At 51.1% G+C, this 14,463-nt stretch overlaps 9 protein-coding genes across 9 annotated transcripts; 4 read left to right on the forward strand and 5 right to left on the reverse strand.

The window, feature by feature from the left end:
- Positions 1-406: 406 nt before the first annotated feature.
- On the reverse strand, positions 407-1,162 carry P170DRAFT_431876 (RNA-binding protein LSM5). Its single transcript, XM_024848137.1, has 6 exons — positions 1,020-1,162; positions 907-963; positions 820-858; positions 736-763; positions 552-615; positions 407-491 (listed from the first exon to the last, which is right to left on the reverse strand). Exons 1-6 carry the CDS (start codon positions 1,042-1,044, stop codon positions 453-455), a joined length of 252 nt encoding a protein of 83 aa, XP_024709545.1. The 5' UTR covers positions 1,045-1,162; the 3' UTR covers positions 407-452.
- A 176-nt stretch (positions 1,163-1,338) lies between these two features.
- Positions 1,339-3,143, forward strand: P170DRAFT_373060 (3'-5' exonuclease). The gene is made up of 3 exons (XM_024845228.1): positions 1,339-1,512; positions 1,564-2,687; positions 2,764-3,143. The coding sequence occupies exons 2-3, from the start codon at positions 1,682-1,684 to the stop codon at positions 2,970-2,972; spliced, it is 1,215 nt and encodes a 404-aa protein (XP_024709546.1). The 5' UTR covers positions 1,339-1,512; positions 1,564-1,681; the 3' UTR covers positions 2,973-3,143.
- A 64-nt stretch (positions 3,144-3,207) lies between these two features.
- pex10 (ubiquitin-protein ligase peroxin 10) lies at positions 3,208-4,567 on the reverse strand. Its single transcript, XM_024854259.1, has one exon. The coding sequence runs from the start codon at positions 4,525-4,527 to the stop codon at positions 3,400-3,402; it is 1,128 nt and encodes a 375-aa protein (XP_024709547.1). The 5' UTR covers positions 4,528-4,567; the 3' UTR covers positions 3,208-3,399.
- A 244-nt stretch (positions 4,568-4,811) lies between these two features.
- P170DRAFT_431878 (EXS domain-containing protein) lies at positions 4,812-6,920 on the forward strand. The gene is made up of 5 exons (XM_024848138.1): positions 4,812-5,085; positions 5,160-5,209; positions 5,273-5,955; positions 6,012-6,325; positions 6,398-6,920. Exons 1-5 carry the CDS (start codon positions 5,001-5,003, stop codon positions 6,469-6,471), a joined length of 1,206 nt encoding a protein of 401 aa, XP_024709548.1. The 5' UTR covers positions 4,812-5,000; the 3' UTR covers positions 6,472-6,920.
- Positions 6,921-7,228: 308 nt separating this feature from the next.
- Positions 7,229-8,263, reverse strand: P170DRAFT_346633 (uncharacterized protein; the record flags this gene model as incomplete). Its single annotated transcript, XM_024843578.1, has 1 exon — positions 7,229-8,263. One exon carries the CDS (start codon positions 8,261-8,263, stop codon positions 7,229-7,231), a length of 1,035 nt encoding a protein of 344 aa, XP_024709549.1.
- A 627-nt stretch (positions 8,264-8,890) lies between these two features.
- P170DRAFT_469710 (Ac45/VOA1 transmembrane domain-containing protein) lies at positions 8,891-10,013 on the reverse strand (the record flags this gene model as incomplete). Its single annotated transcript, XM_024852672.1, has 5 exons — positions 8,891-9,030; positions 9,098-9,334; positions 9,396-9,500; positions 9,562-9,860; positions 9,919-10,013. The coding sequence occupies 5 exons, from the start codon at positions 10,011-10,013 to the stop codon at positions 8,891-8,893; spliced, it is 876 nt and encodes a 291-aa protein (XP_024709550.1).
- Positions 10,014-10,233: 220 nt separating this feature from the next.
- Positions 10,234-11,151, forward strand: P170DRAFT_397458 (rRNA-processing protein RRP17). Its single transcript, XM_024846176.1, has 2 exons — positions 10,234-10,480; positions 10,580-11,151. The coding sequence occupies exons 1-2, from the start codon at positions 10,301-10,303 to the stop codon at positions 11,060-11,062; spliced, it is 663 nt and encodes a 220-aa protein (XP_024709551.1). The 5' UTR covers positions 10,234-10,300; the 3' UTR covers positions 11,063-11,151.
- A 222-nt stretch (positions 11,152-11,373) lies between these two features.
- P170DRAFT_397459 (tropomyosin) lies at positions 11,374-12,202 on the reverse strand (the record flags this gene model as incomplete). Its single annotated transcript, XM_024846177.1, has 2 exons — positions 11,608-12,202; positions 11,374-11,536 (listed from the first exon to the last, which is right to left on the reverse strand). The coding sequence occupies exons 1-2, from the start codon at positions 11,907-11,909 to the stop codon at positions 11,374-11,376; spliced, it is 465 nt and encodes a 154-aa protein (XP_024709552.1). The 5' UTR covers positions 11,910-12,202.
- Positions 12,203-12,455: 253 nt separating this feature from the next.
- On the forward strand, positions 12,456-14,309 carry P170DRAFT_460445 (uncharacterized protein). Its single transcript, XM_024851941.1, has 3 exons — positions 12,456-12,869; positions 12,929-13,165; positions 13,224-14,309. The coding sequence occupies exons 1-3, from the start codon at positions 12,617-12,619 to the stop codon at positions 13,991-13,993; spliced, it is 1,260 nt and encodes a 419-aa protein (XP_024709553.1). The 5' UTR covers positions 12,456-12,616; the 3' UTR covers positions 13,994-14,309.
- Positions 14,310-14,463: the final 154 nt, after the last annotated feature.

The raw sequence follows: 14,463 nt of genomic DNA on the forward strand, positions 1-14,463 counted from the left end.
CTTTGAATACGGTGGCGCTCTCGCTTTCCTCATCCGTATCTTTTAGTTTGCTCTTCTTCTTTTCTCTTCCCCTGCTTCAATTTATATAGTCTCGAATACTTAGTTTGCTAGCTGCAAACTACTATCAATATCAAGGATATCATAGCGGACTCGGCACTCATCGATGTGATGCCTCCAAACGGGAGGTCGCAAAGCAATATCATGAAAACAATTAAATTATCTTTAGCCAGAATCGGGAGACAGGCAGACATGGGCCACATAAGGGACATCAGAGCCTTTACCTCGATGGATTCAAGACAAAAATCAGACTGGCCATGAAAGAGTATGATGGCCGGAGATCATAATTCTGTTATTACAGCAGATTCTATTCGACATAATGTTGATGGTCATTCAGTGATTTTCATCATCGCAGGAAAAGAAAAAAAAAAACAAAATACATGGATATCATGAGCCTATGAGCTACCTGCCGGCCCTTCGCCGCCCGGAATCAACTGGAGATAGATGGTCAGCGTGAATGGGGTGACAATTGCTTGAAAACTCGGAAGCCTCACCATGCAAACATTATTCCCATTGAGCAGAATCTTGGGGAGCTTAACCTGGGATCCAGTATAATCGCTGCTCGTCGTGTTAGCGAGACAGGACGAAGAAGAAAAATGCACCAATGCGAGAGGGGGGAAACACTAGGGATCATAAAGACCATCTCCCAGCTAGTCAAAAGAGCTTGAGGACACTCACAACTCGGTCACATCCTCCAAGACCATGTCTGAAGCAGATCAGTATGAGGCAGTGGTCTGAAATAGATGATCGGCTAAAACTTACTGACGTAGTCATCGAATCCGAGCAAAGTGCCGGAGAATTCTGTGCCGGTGTTAGTAAAGCGGAGCTCTTAGGCTCGAAAACACAAACCCTTGTCATTCTTCATGATAACCCAAATCTTTGATCCAACACACTTGTCAATCAATTCTATCATGTTCGTTAGCGAGGGGCCACATGTATACGCAAATCATTCGGTCCATTACCTAAGGGGAGAAGTTGCGACGCCATGATGGGCTAGGGGTGAAGCAATCAGAGCCGAGAAAAAAGGTGATTGAGAAGATCCTTCTGGGAGCAAAGCCTAGACACTCTCCTCACGTAACGGCGCTTGTTTGGAGTGATATAGAAATTGATGCGGTTGGGCAGGTCTTCGATTATTCCCGTTCGGACAATCTTGGCGGACGCGGGCGTCGGGTTTCTCCGTTCCGCCGGTCTAGCGCCAATCAGATCGACTGTCCTTCGGCGCCTCTTTGTTTGTTCCTGAATCTTGTCATGATTACCTTAGTATTCCTTCTCATTGCGTTTCCAATGACCCGATAAGTCTGCCGCTGGGAACAAGCTATAATGCATGCCATAAATTTCGAGAACCTTTAAGAATTGTCCCGGGGGGTTGAGCCAACCGTCACGGCATAGAGCGGATTCCGGATACCATAGTGTCGGCACACCACGCGTTAGTCTGTCTAGCCCCGTCAGTACCTGGCAAGTAGGGCCGATTTCCCTGTTTGGTGGGACACACTGACCAATTCTTAGCTGTCTCAATGGGCTTGCATCTAGCCTGTATCATTCAAGGCTATTAGTGTCTGATTCTTCGCCTTATCCAGTTTCTCGGTGCACCCTTGCAGCATCCCATGACCAGAAGCTATCGGTGATGCTATCTCACTCCAAAACCTTTCATGGCAATGCTGTGGTAGTTATCCATGCTACCCAGAAAATAGCCAGGAAACCAAATCTCCGAAGACCATGTTTCCCTACGCTTGAGCACAAGCCTCAGTATCGAAAGGAACAAAACCGCTCTTCTGGATCTTTAACTAATTATTCGAGGCCATTGTCTAAGACACCATTACTCTTGTCTATCCATTGTTCGCTGCGCTCAAAGATTGGCTTTTTCAGCGAATTCAAGCCTCACAGGATCGGGCAAGCGTACAGATCTCATGCATCCGATGCTTGCCCTGAACCAATAACCGGAGAACCTAATAGCTCTGCAGAATTCGCCGGTATCAGTCGAGCCAGCTCTCTGGCTCAAGAGGGGTGTTTCAAACCCGTGCCACCCCTTCGTAACTCAATAGCTGATCGAAACTCGCACCCCTCGCCAAAATTCTGGAGCCATAACTCCCATAAGAGTCCTGATGGGAAGGATATCACCGTACATTACTGCAAATCGTTGAAAAGCACGGAAGAAGTTGCAAGGTACTTTTTAGAGGATCAGGTCCTGGGGTTTGATATGGAGTGGAAAGCCCAGGCCTCCGCGTCTGACACGATCCAAAACAATGTGTCTCTAATCCAACTTGCGAACAAAAGCCGCATCGCGTTATTCCAAGTCGCATTGTTCAAGCCGGCCCGGAATGTTAACGACCTGGTCGCTCCTTCTTTGAGAAAAATACTCGAGTCTCCAGATATCACCAAGGTTGGAGTATCTATAAAAGCAGACTGCACTCGCTTACGAAAGTTTCTCGACATCAATGCGCGCGCCATATTTGAGCTCAGCCATCTGCACAAGTTGGTCAAATACTGCCATTCAAATCCACGCTTGATCAATAAGAGACTCGTTAGCTTGAACGACCAAGTGGAAGAGCATTTTGGGCTACCGTTGGTGAAGGAAGATACCGTCCGCTGCAGCGACTGGACAGTTGCCCTTAACTACCCCCAAGTACAATGTAAGTCCGCCTACGCCTCCCGAGTCAACGCGACTTGCCTCCTGAATATTGACCCCTTTTTTTTGTTGTCTTCTAGATGCTGCCACAGATCCGTATGCATGTATCTGTCTATTCGATGCTCTGAATGCCAAACGGCAGTTGTTAGATCCCATGCCCCCTCTACCAGCACATGCCGAGTTGGATCTACCAATTCGAGTAGCATATGAACCCTCCAAGAATATTGATTCCGACGACCCTGAGGCAGTCGACCAGAGAATAGATTCGCCATCCAAGGAAGACCTATAGCATGTCAAGTTGGATGGCAGTATTTTATGGCTTTCATGAACACCTAAAGCAGAAGAAGATTGAATACCGTGTGCAATTCAGTTTCCTTTCTTTTCCCCTTGCTTTTCCATTTTGACATTTTGGATACCAAAGTCTTTGCCGTTAGAAGCGACCATATGTGACGAATTTTCTATAGACTTTTACTGTGTATACAATCAAACTCCACTCATATTGAAATAATCCCCTGAGTAGAGTCCGCTTGCATTCCAAGGAGTTGGGTGGGTTATTGCAGAAACAATGGGTATATTTGTCTAAGCACAAGTTCCAAAAAGATGCATAGGGCAGGGCCCTTTTGTACAAAAGCACGACGCTGTATAGAAAAGAACGCGAATAAAAAGATGTGTCACATGTGTGCGTTAATATGCTCAAGCATTCACAGTTGAAGAGGCTACCCTCTCAGGGGCAGTACTTTAGATAGGAGAACTTCTTGTCGGCAGAGAGGACACTCGGGCTTCTCGCGCACCCAGTCCCGGACACACGTCCAACAGAAGACATGACCACACGTCGTCACACTTGGATCCTTGAAGGATTCTAGGCAAAGCGTGCATTTGCTCTGTTGGCCTGAGGGTATCCAAGGGATGGCGCTGGTGTCCTCCCCTAGATCATATCGAGCATCATCAGCCGGTAGAAGCGGAAGTGAAGAAGGGTTCTCGATTGATTGAAGCAAAGAATTATCTTGGTGTTTTGAATCGCCTGGCCCAGACTCGACACTTTGCTCTTCTTGCTGCAGACTGACTCCAACCTTTTGGATGTGCAGGACACTCTGGACAGCGATCTGCAAGACTAGCAGTACACCCAGCACTTCATATCCAACCCGTTGTTCGTTTTCTTCAAGCTTCTTGGTAAACACATAGCGAAGACCCCAGAAGCGTTTCGACAGATGATAGTATGACCCGGTAAAATAGAAGGTTGCAATACTGAGGGCATAGATAGGAGACAGTGACGTGATTGAGTCCAGATGTTCGAGGATATATCTCTGAATGCGCAATTTGGTGAACAGCCCCGGTTTCCTCGAGGAATTGCTCTTCGAATCGGTTGGGGTTTCCCTGGTTTGCTGGGCTTTGAGCTGTTGTCGGGCGATACTGCGCTCTAGTTTGGCGCGCAGTCGCTGGCGAAAGACCGGGAGGATTTTCTGCAAAATCCACGGAGACAGAATACTACTTAAGACGTACCCAGCGCGCCGCGAGATCGATGGGAGACGCAGACTGTCGTCCTCCAATTGGACAAGATCACAGTACTCCTCTCCCAGTGTCCGGTTCCCGATCAAAGTCGCCAAGGAAAAGTACAGAAGTTCTGTGAGGTTCTTGATGGTATCCGAGTAGGTGTGCGCAAATCGGGCGCCGCGGAGGGATCGAGCTATGGACTGGGCCTGATACACCAAGCTCGATGTAAGAAAGACGTCTTTCTCATGGGAGCGGATGATGTCTGGCGACGTTGCAAATGGATAAAAATGGGCCGAGGGACTGGGGACCGAGGACGACGGAGGAGTCGAGAGCGAGAGGTCTTCGTCTGCCATGACGGCGGGTGGTGGTGTAGTAGGGACGATGCGAGCAAGACGATGGGGTCTATTCTATGGGGAGACACTCGATAACCCCGGACGGCGGGCCGGTGCCGGCGGACCTCGGCAGGCACCACGTGATGGATGTGCACTGCTCACGTGATCACTCACGTGAGGAACGGCTACAAATTTGGATGCCGCCGGGGCTAAGCCACAAGCGGACAAGCGCGGCCTGGAATGCCGCGCGGAGCCGCCTGGACTCTCTGAAACCGTCCCTGAGCTTCTTCGTCTTTGGGCTGCTAGTCATGAATGAACATTTCGGTTTTCAGACTCACCCCTAGTCACTCTTTTGGCCTATCTTCCTTTCTTCTTCTTCTTTATCCTTCTGTTTTTTCCTTTCTTCCTGCTCTTGTTTCTTTTCCCTGGCTGCTTGTTCCTTTGGCTTTTTCTCCGCTCTGGTGCTGCATTTCCCGGCGCCGCTTCGATGGAATATGGGTCCTGATCAACATGCTCAACTGGATGACTTCAGTCTTGTCCTTCCATTCCCCTCCCGCGTGGCGGTGATTCTGGTTGCTGGTATGCTGCCTTGTGTTGGCAATCCTCTGGGCCGCTCGACCTTTTCGGATCGCAGTATTGATTTCTACGACTAGGTTTCTGGGGTTGGGGAGTTAATCTGCACTATCTCCTGAAGACAAACATTGTGGGTGAACCCTCCCCCTCCCTCCCTGGACCACGAATTCCGTCTGACAGATCACGCTTTCAGGACGTTCCAGCCCTTATTCGATATCCCGCCCGTCATTCTTCCCATCTACGGCCCCATCACTCCTCGACCTATCATTTAGCGACCCTTCTGACCATCCCCCTTGTTTTATCCCTCTTGATATTCTGGGCTGCCACTCATGGATCTAAGGAGCGAGTGGAATCGCTGGATTACATCCCCCAGTCATACCTCTTCATTTTCATAATCATCATCGCTCTTCCCTACAATCGCCTTGCGCGATCTGGACGACATCGACTACTCGTGACCTTGAGGCGAATCAGTGTTGGTGGGTTAGCGGAGGCCCAGGATGGCAAATTTGGCGACATTCTCTTGGCCGACGCCCTAACCAGCTACGCTAAGGTCTTGGGGGACTTCGTCGTCACATTCTGCATGTTCTTTGGATCCGATGTCTCCAGCACATCAAAGCCCAATCGCAAATGCGGCAACGACTACCTCACCCCTCTCATCATCGCCGTCCCCAGCATTATCCGACTCCGACAATGTTTAATCGAGTACATCCGGGTCCGTCGCGGCGGCCCCAAGAGAGAAAACACGGGCTTCCAGCATCTGGCTAACGCGTTGAAATATGCGACCGCATTTCCCGTCATTGTCCTTTCTGCCAAATTGAGGAATTACAACCCCCTAGAGATGTACGGATACAGCGAAATGAGCCTGTCCCGCCTCCTGTATGTATCCCTGCGGTCCGCGAGGCGCGAAATTATCTGGTTAACCCATGCCTTAGGTATTTCTGCACTTTTGTCAACTCAGCCTATTCCTTCTACTGGGATGTAACCAAGGATTGGGATCTGACCCTTCTCACCCCATCACGCCTCGACCCGGAGCATCCCTATGGCTTACGTCGCCATCGCTACTTCGCCGACCGACAATACTACGCCGCCATTTTGGTGGACTTGGGTATTCGTTTCGCATGGCTTTCCAGATTCGTGCCGGGTTTTCTCTGGCTCACCGAGACCGAAGGGGGGCTTTTCACCCTCATGTTTCTCGAGGTTGCGCGTCGATGGATGTGGATTTTCCTTCGGGTGGAGGCCGAATGGAGTAAATCCCCTTCCCTTATGAATAATCCTTATGAGTTGCTGAACTAATGCTTTTTCTTTCTCGTCCAAACAGTAAGAAATAACCGTGGCCCGGCACCCGACGATATTCTACTCGGTGAGTTCAACGGCAAACTAGACGCCGATTGACGCATCAGCCGAGCCTTGAAAACAATTCGCCGTTGTTTTATTTATAAATGTCATGACTTGTATCTACATGTAGACAGGACCGAGAGTTATTGTTGACTTACGAACGCCTTTTGCTGCCATTATTTGCTACGCCGTTGAAGCCTACTATCGCTTGCGCCTCTTTTGTTTTCTTGTTTCTGCTCTTCTCTTTTGGTTCCCTTTTTTTTCTTCTTATATTTATATAAACTTGGGAGTGGTTCGCTTTCCGTTAAGTTCATATTCACTGTCTTTTCTGTCTGTACCATATGGGCGAGAGCGTTCCGGAGCTACATTGTGCCTAAAAAATTGTTTCGGTCCTTTTCGTTTCTTTCATGTTTAATTCCTGGGGGATGTTAGATGGATAATCACTAATTACAACATGGGAAGGACCCCCTTTCCCCGAAAGACAAAATAAAACAAAAAACCAATAAAATCATTCAAAATCTTCCCAGAAAGTATTTGCCGTTAAAAATTGATCCAAAGAACTCCATTGCCTGAGTATATCACAAAAAAAGAAGAAACTAGCAGCTAGATACATGATTCAGGGGGAAAGAAGGGGAAGGGATGCTGTGAACTGTGGCCAAGGATATACAATGTACTAGCACATATACAGGTAGCTGAATGACCCAGTCTTGAAAGAAAAAAAGAAAAAAAGAGGCGGGAAAAAAGATACCAAGCAGTTGATTAAACCGCGTTACCGTCGTCGTAACTCGTCGAAAAAGTTCTTTACTGAACAAAGCTAGGGTCGTCTTTGAGGAGGGTGGTTCTCGAATAAATCCTCTAGATATGCACTTGGTGTCCTTCCGTGCTGAGGAGAGGAGAGGTTCACACTGCTAGTTGAGGCGCCAACGTACGATTGTCTGCCGTTATGATGCTGAGACTCATGCGCACCGCCTGCGGGATGAGGAGGCGGCGTTCCCGGTGGGCTTGGACCTGATCTGGTCCGAGAGTAGCCTTGAGATTGCGGTCCCATGCCCGGTAGATCGGAAGACGAAAAAGAGATGTTCTGGCCGCCGCCAGCGGCAGCATTTCCGGCAGCATAATACCCAGCGGGAAGATAACTCGAGCCTCTATTTCCTCCGCTGTGCATTCCGGCAGTGGGCGAAAAGAATAGGCCGCTATTGGAGCTGGGAACTTTGGAGGACCGGCGGTGCGAGTGGCTTGAACGGTGTTTGCCGTTCATCTTCTCGAGCGACACGGCGGGCGGGGCTCCGTGTGAATGGGATGATCTCTTCTTCCTCTTATGGTGAAGCAGTCCCTTTGTTTCGGACGAATGCGCGATCGCAGCCTGACGGACGGATCGATTCACAGACCATGCAACGAGCCCACGCCATGCGAGAACAGAAAGTCCAATAAATCCCAACGCAGCCCCAACAGCGATGAAAACCGTGCCCTCAGGCGTGTCGGACTTCTGCATGTAGGGAGCGTCGCTAGTTGGCGGCACCGTCACTACGGGGTGGTTGCTTGTCGAAGATGACGAAGAGCTGCTTGCGGATTCGGTGGATGTCGATTGGGAGTCGGTAGTCGTCGTCGCTGATGAATCTCTCGTTCGCGACCTGGTGGTGGTAGTTTCATCGCCCGTAGTAGTTGCAGAATCGGTGGTTCTTGCTGCGTCGGTGGTTGTCGCATCGTCAGCCGACGTAGTCGCTGCATCCTGATCATCGGTGGTACGTTGAGCCACCGATAATTGAGCGAACAAGATCAGAGCAAGTAGTACGAACACCAGAAGTGAGCGCCGACGAGCCTTGCGAGGGCCCACAGAGAGAAACACCATGGCCGAGATAGATATGATCCGGTTCCACGAAGATACAGACTGCGATGCTGTTTATGCAGTATCTCAAGTGGTGGGAACCGCAGCGCAAACCAAAGATGGTCACAAAATTCGCAACGCCCAGGTAAACGAAAGACTTGCGTAGTAAGTGGCAAGCAGGCAATGGGGGCGTAGATCTCTATCGGATAGGATCCACCCAAACACTGGGGCAACAATCAACAGCCTAGAGATGAGACGACGAAGGTCCGAGATAGATCAAACGACAAAACAAAGGACTGACACCATCAAGCCCGAGGGTTGATCCGGGTGAAGTCTGGCGAGGAAGTGAGGGCCGGGACCGAGAAACGAGAATGCAAGACAGACGCAAAGATCAGCAAAGAGAAGAGTCGAGCCATTTTGGCGTCGGTTGCCCCGTGCCCCCGCGGATGCCCCAGGCACCGATCCGCAGGGGCGGAGCCCGACACGTGATGCCTAAATTTAGGTGGTTTGCATCGGTTTGCATCAACCGTATTCCTACACATCGAACATAAAGATACAGTTTATATGATAGCTATAGAAGAAAGAAATGCGATCCATGTTCCCGAATAATGCCAAAAAGGAAAAAGACACAGGCTTTGTCATCAACTATAATCACTGCTGTTTCTTCTGCACAGCCGACGAAGTATCCTTCTCGAAGGCGGCGTAGGGGACCTGCAAACTAGTGAGAGCACTAAGACCAACATACAGGATGATCAGAAAGACGAAGGAAGCGATCAACCCCATGAAGAGACCTATGAATGGTCAGCAAGCGGCATCCCCTTATCCGCAAGGAGCGGTTTTGAGTGGGTAAGAACGTACCGGGCGTGAAGTACTGGTATTCCTGGAACAAGGATTTGTTGGAGGCGGCCCCATCCTGACGAGCTTTCACCGAGTAGTCACGCTTCAGATCCATATGGATGGGATCCTGATAAGAGTTCCCCTCTGATTGGTAGAGGCTAGAATCGGATTCGTCAAACTCCCTTGGCGATGTAACATATAGGATAGAGTATTGCTTTGTTTCGGGGAGCCGCTCAATGATGTCGGATAGAAGTCCATCTGCGATCGAGTGTCAGAAAATGTTCGGGCCTTGGTTTTATAAAAGCTGGGATGGACAGACCATTGTCTGAAAGTTGCTGGGCCCGATCAGATCCCGAGGGAAGAATGGGGAAATCAATGAATAGAACGCGGGGGGCAGTGCCCAGATCCGAAGGATAAGAGCCAGCTAAGCAGTCTCATTAGTCTCGTCGCATATTCCTCAACCCCATCCGAGATCGAGAACTCACAAGACCCATCGACGACTGTAGATTGTGCGCCGCACTCCCGCTCAAGAACGTTCTGAATCTGCTTCGCGTCCAGTACGCCAACAACATCATGGATTGTCATCGTCGAACGAATGTCCTTATCCTTCCCCGTCATCTTCGCGCCGAGGCGGGGTGCGGACTTGCGAGTGGAGAAATCAGTGCTATGCACACCGGGTTGAGAGGCGATGACATAGTAGTCCGAAGGGCAGGAGCCGAGCTGGGAGGAAAGGTCCTCTAGCAGCGATGTGGCGGTTTTCAGTCGGGCTGAAGGGGCGAGGATCCTTCAGAGGAAGCACGTTAGCTATGGTGTCCGGAGAAGCTGGTGAGGTCACAACCCACTCGGATGTCGAGGCCAGGAAAAAGGGGGAGGTGTCCCGGAATGCGTTGGCGGTTGCTGCTCCAAGAGCAAGCAGCGAGAGCTTGCCCAGATGCATTGTGGAGGAAGGTGAGTAGAGAGTGCTTAGGAGAATCGAGACAGGCGCGGTGCTGTCCGAGAGGCCGCCGGATGATGTTAGGAGCCAGACTGTTGGTCTCGGGAGGCGGTCGAGCCGTCCGACAAAGCGGCGGATTTTAGCTTGGCCCAAAAGAAAAAAAGAAGAAAAATCCCTCCAGATCGCTCCAATACGTTTACGCTCCCACCCCCGACGTTCGAGTCGATTTCTTTTACTTTTGTTTTTTCAATCCTTCAATTTCTGTCAATTACAAGTGCACTGTCGAAACCATGGGACCTCAGGCGAAACGGCGAAAAGTGAACAACAAGACCGAGGAAATCAATTTCGATGACTCCGCCCGCCATCAATTCTTGACGGGCTTTCGCAAACGAAAGCAACAGCGAGTGAAACATGCGCAGGAGGTCGCAGAGCAGAAATATCGCGAAGCGAAGAGAGAGGAAAGAAAACGGGTTTGTCTCGCAGCCTTCCTACACACTGAGACCTAATGCGGGCGAGAACAAGCCTGGGGACTAATGCGTGCGCTTTTTTGTTTGTTGTTGCCTGTCTAGATTCGACAAGAAAGAACCGAAGGATTCCAGCAAGCGATCGAGGAGCATCAAAAGCAATTAAAGAGGATCAAGGAGGAAAATGGCGACAGTGACGAATCCGAATCTGGCAGTGATGACGAGGCCGAGAATCAGGAATGGGAAGGGTTTGCAGAACCGCCGGCCGTGGACTACGAGGCCGAGTATATCGACGAGGATAAATACACAACGGTGACTGTCGAAGAGATGGATCCTTCGCGAGAAGGGTTGTTGAGGTCACGAGAAGACGACTCGAGCGAAGCGGAGGAACAAACGCAGGCAGCGCCCGAAGAAGCCGAGGCCAAGCAGGCGACTGCACCGACAAAGAAGCGGATATCCGATAGCAAGCATCCGAAGAAGAAGAAGAAGAAGTTCCGATACGAAAGCAAGGAGGATCGCAAGCTGACGCGGGCAAAGCAGCGTCTATCGAACCACCGGAAGGCCCAGGCCCGGCGAGAGCGAGGATAAACACACAGTTAATGAACCGGGCACGGATACAACCCCCCGGGGCAATTCAATTAAATATGTTCTATGTACCTTTCCACAAGAAAGTATATCTTCGGTTCAAAATAGAATGGGGACAAATAGGATAGACAAGTGACACAGAAAAAAGGAGGTCCGCCGAAGGACAGGAGACAATACTTCCAGCTGTCTCTCCTGTCGACGGATGACAGTAAAGGAAACCGCAATACGCAGGCAACTGGGATGAAAGTCTGTTGGAGCCAAGAACGAATCGAATATTTCCAGATAAACGCTACGCCCGTACCCAAATTCCGTACTTAGACGTTGCTGATGGAAACCTCGAGGTCGTGGAGATCCTTCTGTAATTCGGCATGCTTCTTGGCCATTTCCTCGTACTTGCTCTCCCACTGGTCGCGAGAGGATTCGAGGGCCTGGACCTTACGCTCGTAATGGCCGGCCTTGACGTCGGTTTGACGGAGTCTACCACGCCAACATCGTTAGCAACGTGGTCCCACGGAAGGTTAATCAGGGGCGGAGCCAGGGAGGCATACTTCTCATTGGTCTCACGCAGGTTCCGGTCGGCTTCTTCGGCCTCTTCCTCCAGCAGCTGCAGACGTCTCTGGAGGGCTTCGTTCTGGGTATCGTGCTGGGCACTCTGGGTGGCAGCTTCCTTGGCCTCCTTCACGTTGGATTCCAACTTCTCCACCTCACCCTCCAGGAGCTGGTTTCTGTGGTTGAGGGATGTGATTTCCTGCTCCTTGGCCAGGTTCTCCTGCTCCAACGTTCTCACTTTGGTCTTCAACTCCTCGACCTTGGCCTGGGCATCGTCAGCCTCCAGGCGGAGGGTGTTCATTCTCTAGAGCATCATCTGTCAGTTTCGATCCTGGGAAATAGTACCAGAGGTGTCTGGATAATGGGGGGGGCACGATGGTATCCGGGATGCATGGAGCCCAACAGATAGGGGGAAGTCGGAACAACGGGAATGTGCATGTGCATTTCCAGGAGCTTCCAAGCTACCCCGCCAAAGGGGGGGAGAAGGGGAATGTCAGCTCACCTCCTTAATCTTGTCCATGGTGGGTGATGAGAAAGAGATCTATGTAACGGGACGGGAAAGTATGTAAGGGCGAAGATGAAGACGAAGCAGCAGCGGATATACGGGAATGAAAGGCTTTCGCCAGCGAGAAACCAGGGAGAAAATGATGGGAAATAATAAAGGGAAAGACCAAGTGGAGAGAGAGAAAGACCGACGGCCTGGCGGTCAGCCGCGCTAAGCCCGTTCGGGCGGTCAGGCACTGCCCAGTCACGGGACCCCTTAGTCAGCTGCCGGACGGTGGCCTTCCGTCCTTCCGTCCCAAGGATCCAACGCCTCGCCTTCCCGCGTCTCCACGGGCAACCATCGACGAAAACACCTGCCAATCTAGAACCAGCGGCCACTTCGACCTCACGCCATTTCATCGCCTCCCTGTCGTTCCATGTCGGCTCGCCCCGTCAACACCCTCCCTCTCGCCCTCGATCGATCATCTGGTGCATGAAAACAATCCTCGTCGCCTACCCGCCACCATGCTGGCTCTTCGGGATCAAGAGAACTTGGTACACGCCCATCAAACCGTCGCCGCCTCTAAGCCTCTGAACCAGGGCGGGAAACAACTGCAGCCAAAGACCCCGGGAGCTCGAGCCCCGAAAACCCCCTTCAAAGTCCCGCTGAATGATGAGAACGACCCGTTGGCCTTTGGAAAGAAAACCGTGAAGGGCACCGGTAAACAGAAGGAGAACGCGAAGCCATCGGTGAAGGATGCGTTTGTTACTCCATTGGGTATGCATAGCCAGGACACGGCCATATCGTGGCATCGTGCAGCTAATGGGACCGTATAGCAGACCCTCGTCAACGCGCCCCCTTGGGCATGAAAACGACCAATGCCAAAGCCAAGGGATTACAGACCCCCGCCCCTCCCGCGGGGACCGTGAAGCCGGAAAGAACCACGAAAAGAGGCTCTACGCAGAGAGCAAAGAAGTTCACTCCCCTGGTCGAGCAGAGCCAAAGCAAGGTTCAGGATAAGCCAGCTCAGGACGATGTCCCCGACATCGAATACATGCCGCCTAAACCCAAAGGTGGGGCATCGCTTTGCTCCCTTCTCGACGGCAGTCTCCCATTGCTAACACCATACAGAGCTCCCTGACATTCCTGACGACATCACTTACGACACTACTTTCCCCCAATTTAAACCGAAGAACTTTGCCCTGGGCCTGGAGAGCGTGTATGGCGATAACGAGATTGGAAATGATGGTCTTACGAAAAGAGAGCGCAAACTGCAGGAGGATTCGGTCGCATGCGACAAAATGATGGATGAGATGATCCTCGAACAAATTGAGAATATTGCATTTGAGGAAGCCGACAGAACGAAGAGCCACGACGAGTCTTTACCGAAGGAAACCTCAAGGGCCCACCGTGTGCGAGCTCCAACCACGAGGATCAAGCAAACCAGCAATATTTCGACTGTGCGGGCTCGGGACGCCGCCGCCGCTCTTTCGGGTACCGACCGGTCCATTCCACGAACGAGGCAGGCTGTCAATCCCAAGGTCAAACCGAGGGTGACTTCGTCCCTATTTTCGTCTCGAAAGCCACGCGCTCCCACCAATCCATCGTCCATGCGCCATACGGCGGCGATTTCGAGCTCCCGAACCACCGTTGGATACACCAAAGGCCGGGACGTGTCGTCGAGATTGCATGGCAAGCCGTCCGATGCCGTAGCGCCACCCGTCGCCAAAGGAATCCTATCGCCCGAGACCTATGTGCAGCCCGTCGAGGTACCATCTGACACAGAATTAGATGCGGGCTTTGGCGAACAGGAAACGGACGTCGTGCCTGGGGACGTTGAGAACGTGCTTCCGACCTACGAGGAAGACGAAGAATCGCAGAATTTCCAGCTGACGCTTTGAAGTCGAGACACTATCACTCTCCAGGTTAACATTTACGGTTATGTTTATTCTCAATCCGGCGCAGGATGGGTCCACACGGTTCGGGGTTGGATGGCAGGCAACGGGGCGTTTCATAATGCTGTACGACGATACTCTGATTATTATTGATTTGATAGTTGGTACTTTGGGTCAGGTGCGGGCCGGTATCAACCGGTACCGCTACCTTCCACGGTTGCTTCCGCGGGTGTAATCATACGGTACCGTCGAGGTACCAGTACTTTTGAGATACCTCCGTCGTAGTCCTCCGTAGTTACGCTCACCGCTCCAGCTCAGGCAGGGGACATAATAAGAATTAGAAGAATGATAAGAAGGAAATAACAAGAGCAACAACAAAATAAAAGCATCCCAGTCATCATTGGGTTGCACACTTCTCCTGCAAAACGATTCTCGGTGATTAATCGAATAATTGGGCTTGGTGGCTGTCCTCGGCG

Source organism: Aspergillus steynii (assembly GCF_002849105.1).
Source record: "Aspergillus steynii IBT 23096 chromosome Unknown P170scaffold_1, whole genome shotgun sequence".
Lineage (NCBI taxonomy): Eukaryota > Fungi > Ascomycota > Eurotiomycetes > Eurotiales > Aspergillaceae > Aspergillus > Aspergillus steynii.

What these genes read in the sequence shown, in the direction of transcription:
- P170DRAFT_431878 (XM_024848138.1), top strand. Translation starts at nt 5,001, where the DNA reads ATGGGTCCTGATCAACATGCTCAACTGGATGACTTCAGTCTTGTCCTT. An exon ending in GGCGGTGATTCTGGTTGCTG is followed by an intron (nt 5,086 to 5,159) that starts GTATGCTGCCTT and finishes TTCTACGACTAG; the next exon opens with GTTTCTGGGGTTGGGGAGTT. An exon ending in ATCTCCTGAAGACAAACATT is followed by an intron (nt 5,210 to 5,272) that starts GTGGGTGAACCC and finishes TCACGCTTTCAG; the next exon opens with GACGTTCCAGCCCTTATTCG.
- pex10 (XM_024854259.1), bottom strand. Translation starts at nt 4,527, where the DNA reads ATGGCAGACGAAGACCTCTCGCTCTCGACTCCTCCGTCGTCCTCGGTC.
- P170DRAFT_431876 (XM_024848137.1), bottom strand. Translation starts at nt 1,044, where the DNA reads ATGGCGTCGCAACTTCTCCCCTTAG. An exon ending in GTCGCAACTTCTCCCCTTAG is followed by an intron (nt 964 to 1,019) that starts GTAATGGACCGA and finishes CGAACATGATAG; the next exon opens with AATTGATTGACAAGTGTGTT. An exon ending in TATCATGAAGAATGACAAGG is followed by an intron (nt 859 to 906) that starts GTTTGTGTTTTC and finishes ACACCGGCACAG; the next exon opens with AATTCTCCGGCACTTTGCTC.
- P170DRAFT_373060 (XM_024845228.1), top strand. Translation starts at nt 1,682, where the DNA reads ATGCTATCTCACTCCAAAACCTTTCATGGCAATGCTGTGGTAGTTATC. An exon ending in TAACTACCCCCAAGTACAAT is followed by an intron (nt 2,688 to 2,763) that starts GTAAGTCCGCCT and finishes GTTGTCTTCTAG; the next exon opens with ATGCTGCCACAGATCCGTAT.
- P170DRAFT_460445 (XM_024851941.1), top strand. Translation starts at nt 12,617, where the DNA reads ATGCTGGCTCTTCGGGATCAAGAGAACTTGGTACACGCCCATCAAACC. An exon ending in TGCGTTTGTTACTCCATTGG is followed by an intron (nt 12,870 to 12,928) that starts GTATGCATAGCC and finishes GGGACCGTATAG; the next exon opens with CAGACCCTCGTCAACGCGCC. An exon ending in CATGCCGCCTAAACCCAAAG is followed by an intron (nt 13,166 to 13,223) that starts GTGGGGCATCGC and finishes AACACCATACAG; the next exon opens with AGCTCCCTGACATTCCTGAC.
- P170DRAFT_397458 (XM_024846176.1), top strand. Translation starts at nt 10,301, where the DNA reads ATGGGACCTCAGGCGAAACGGCGAAAAGTGAACAACAAGACCGAGGAA. An exon ending in AGAGAGAGGAAAGAAAACGG is followed by an intron (nt 10,481 to 10,579) that starts GTTTGTCTCGCA and finishes TTGCCTGTCTAG; the next exon opens with ATTCGACAAGAAAGAACCGA.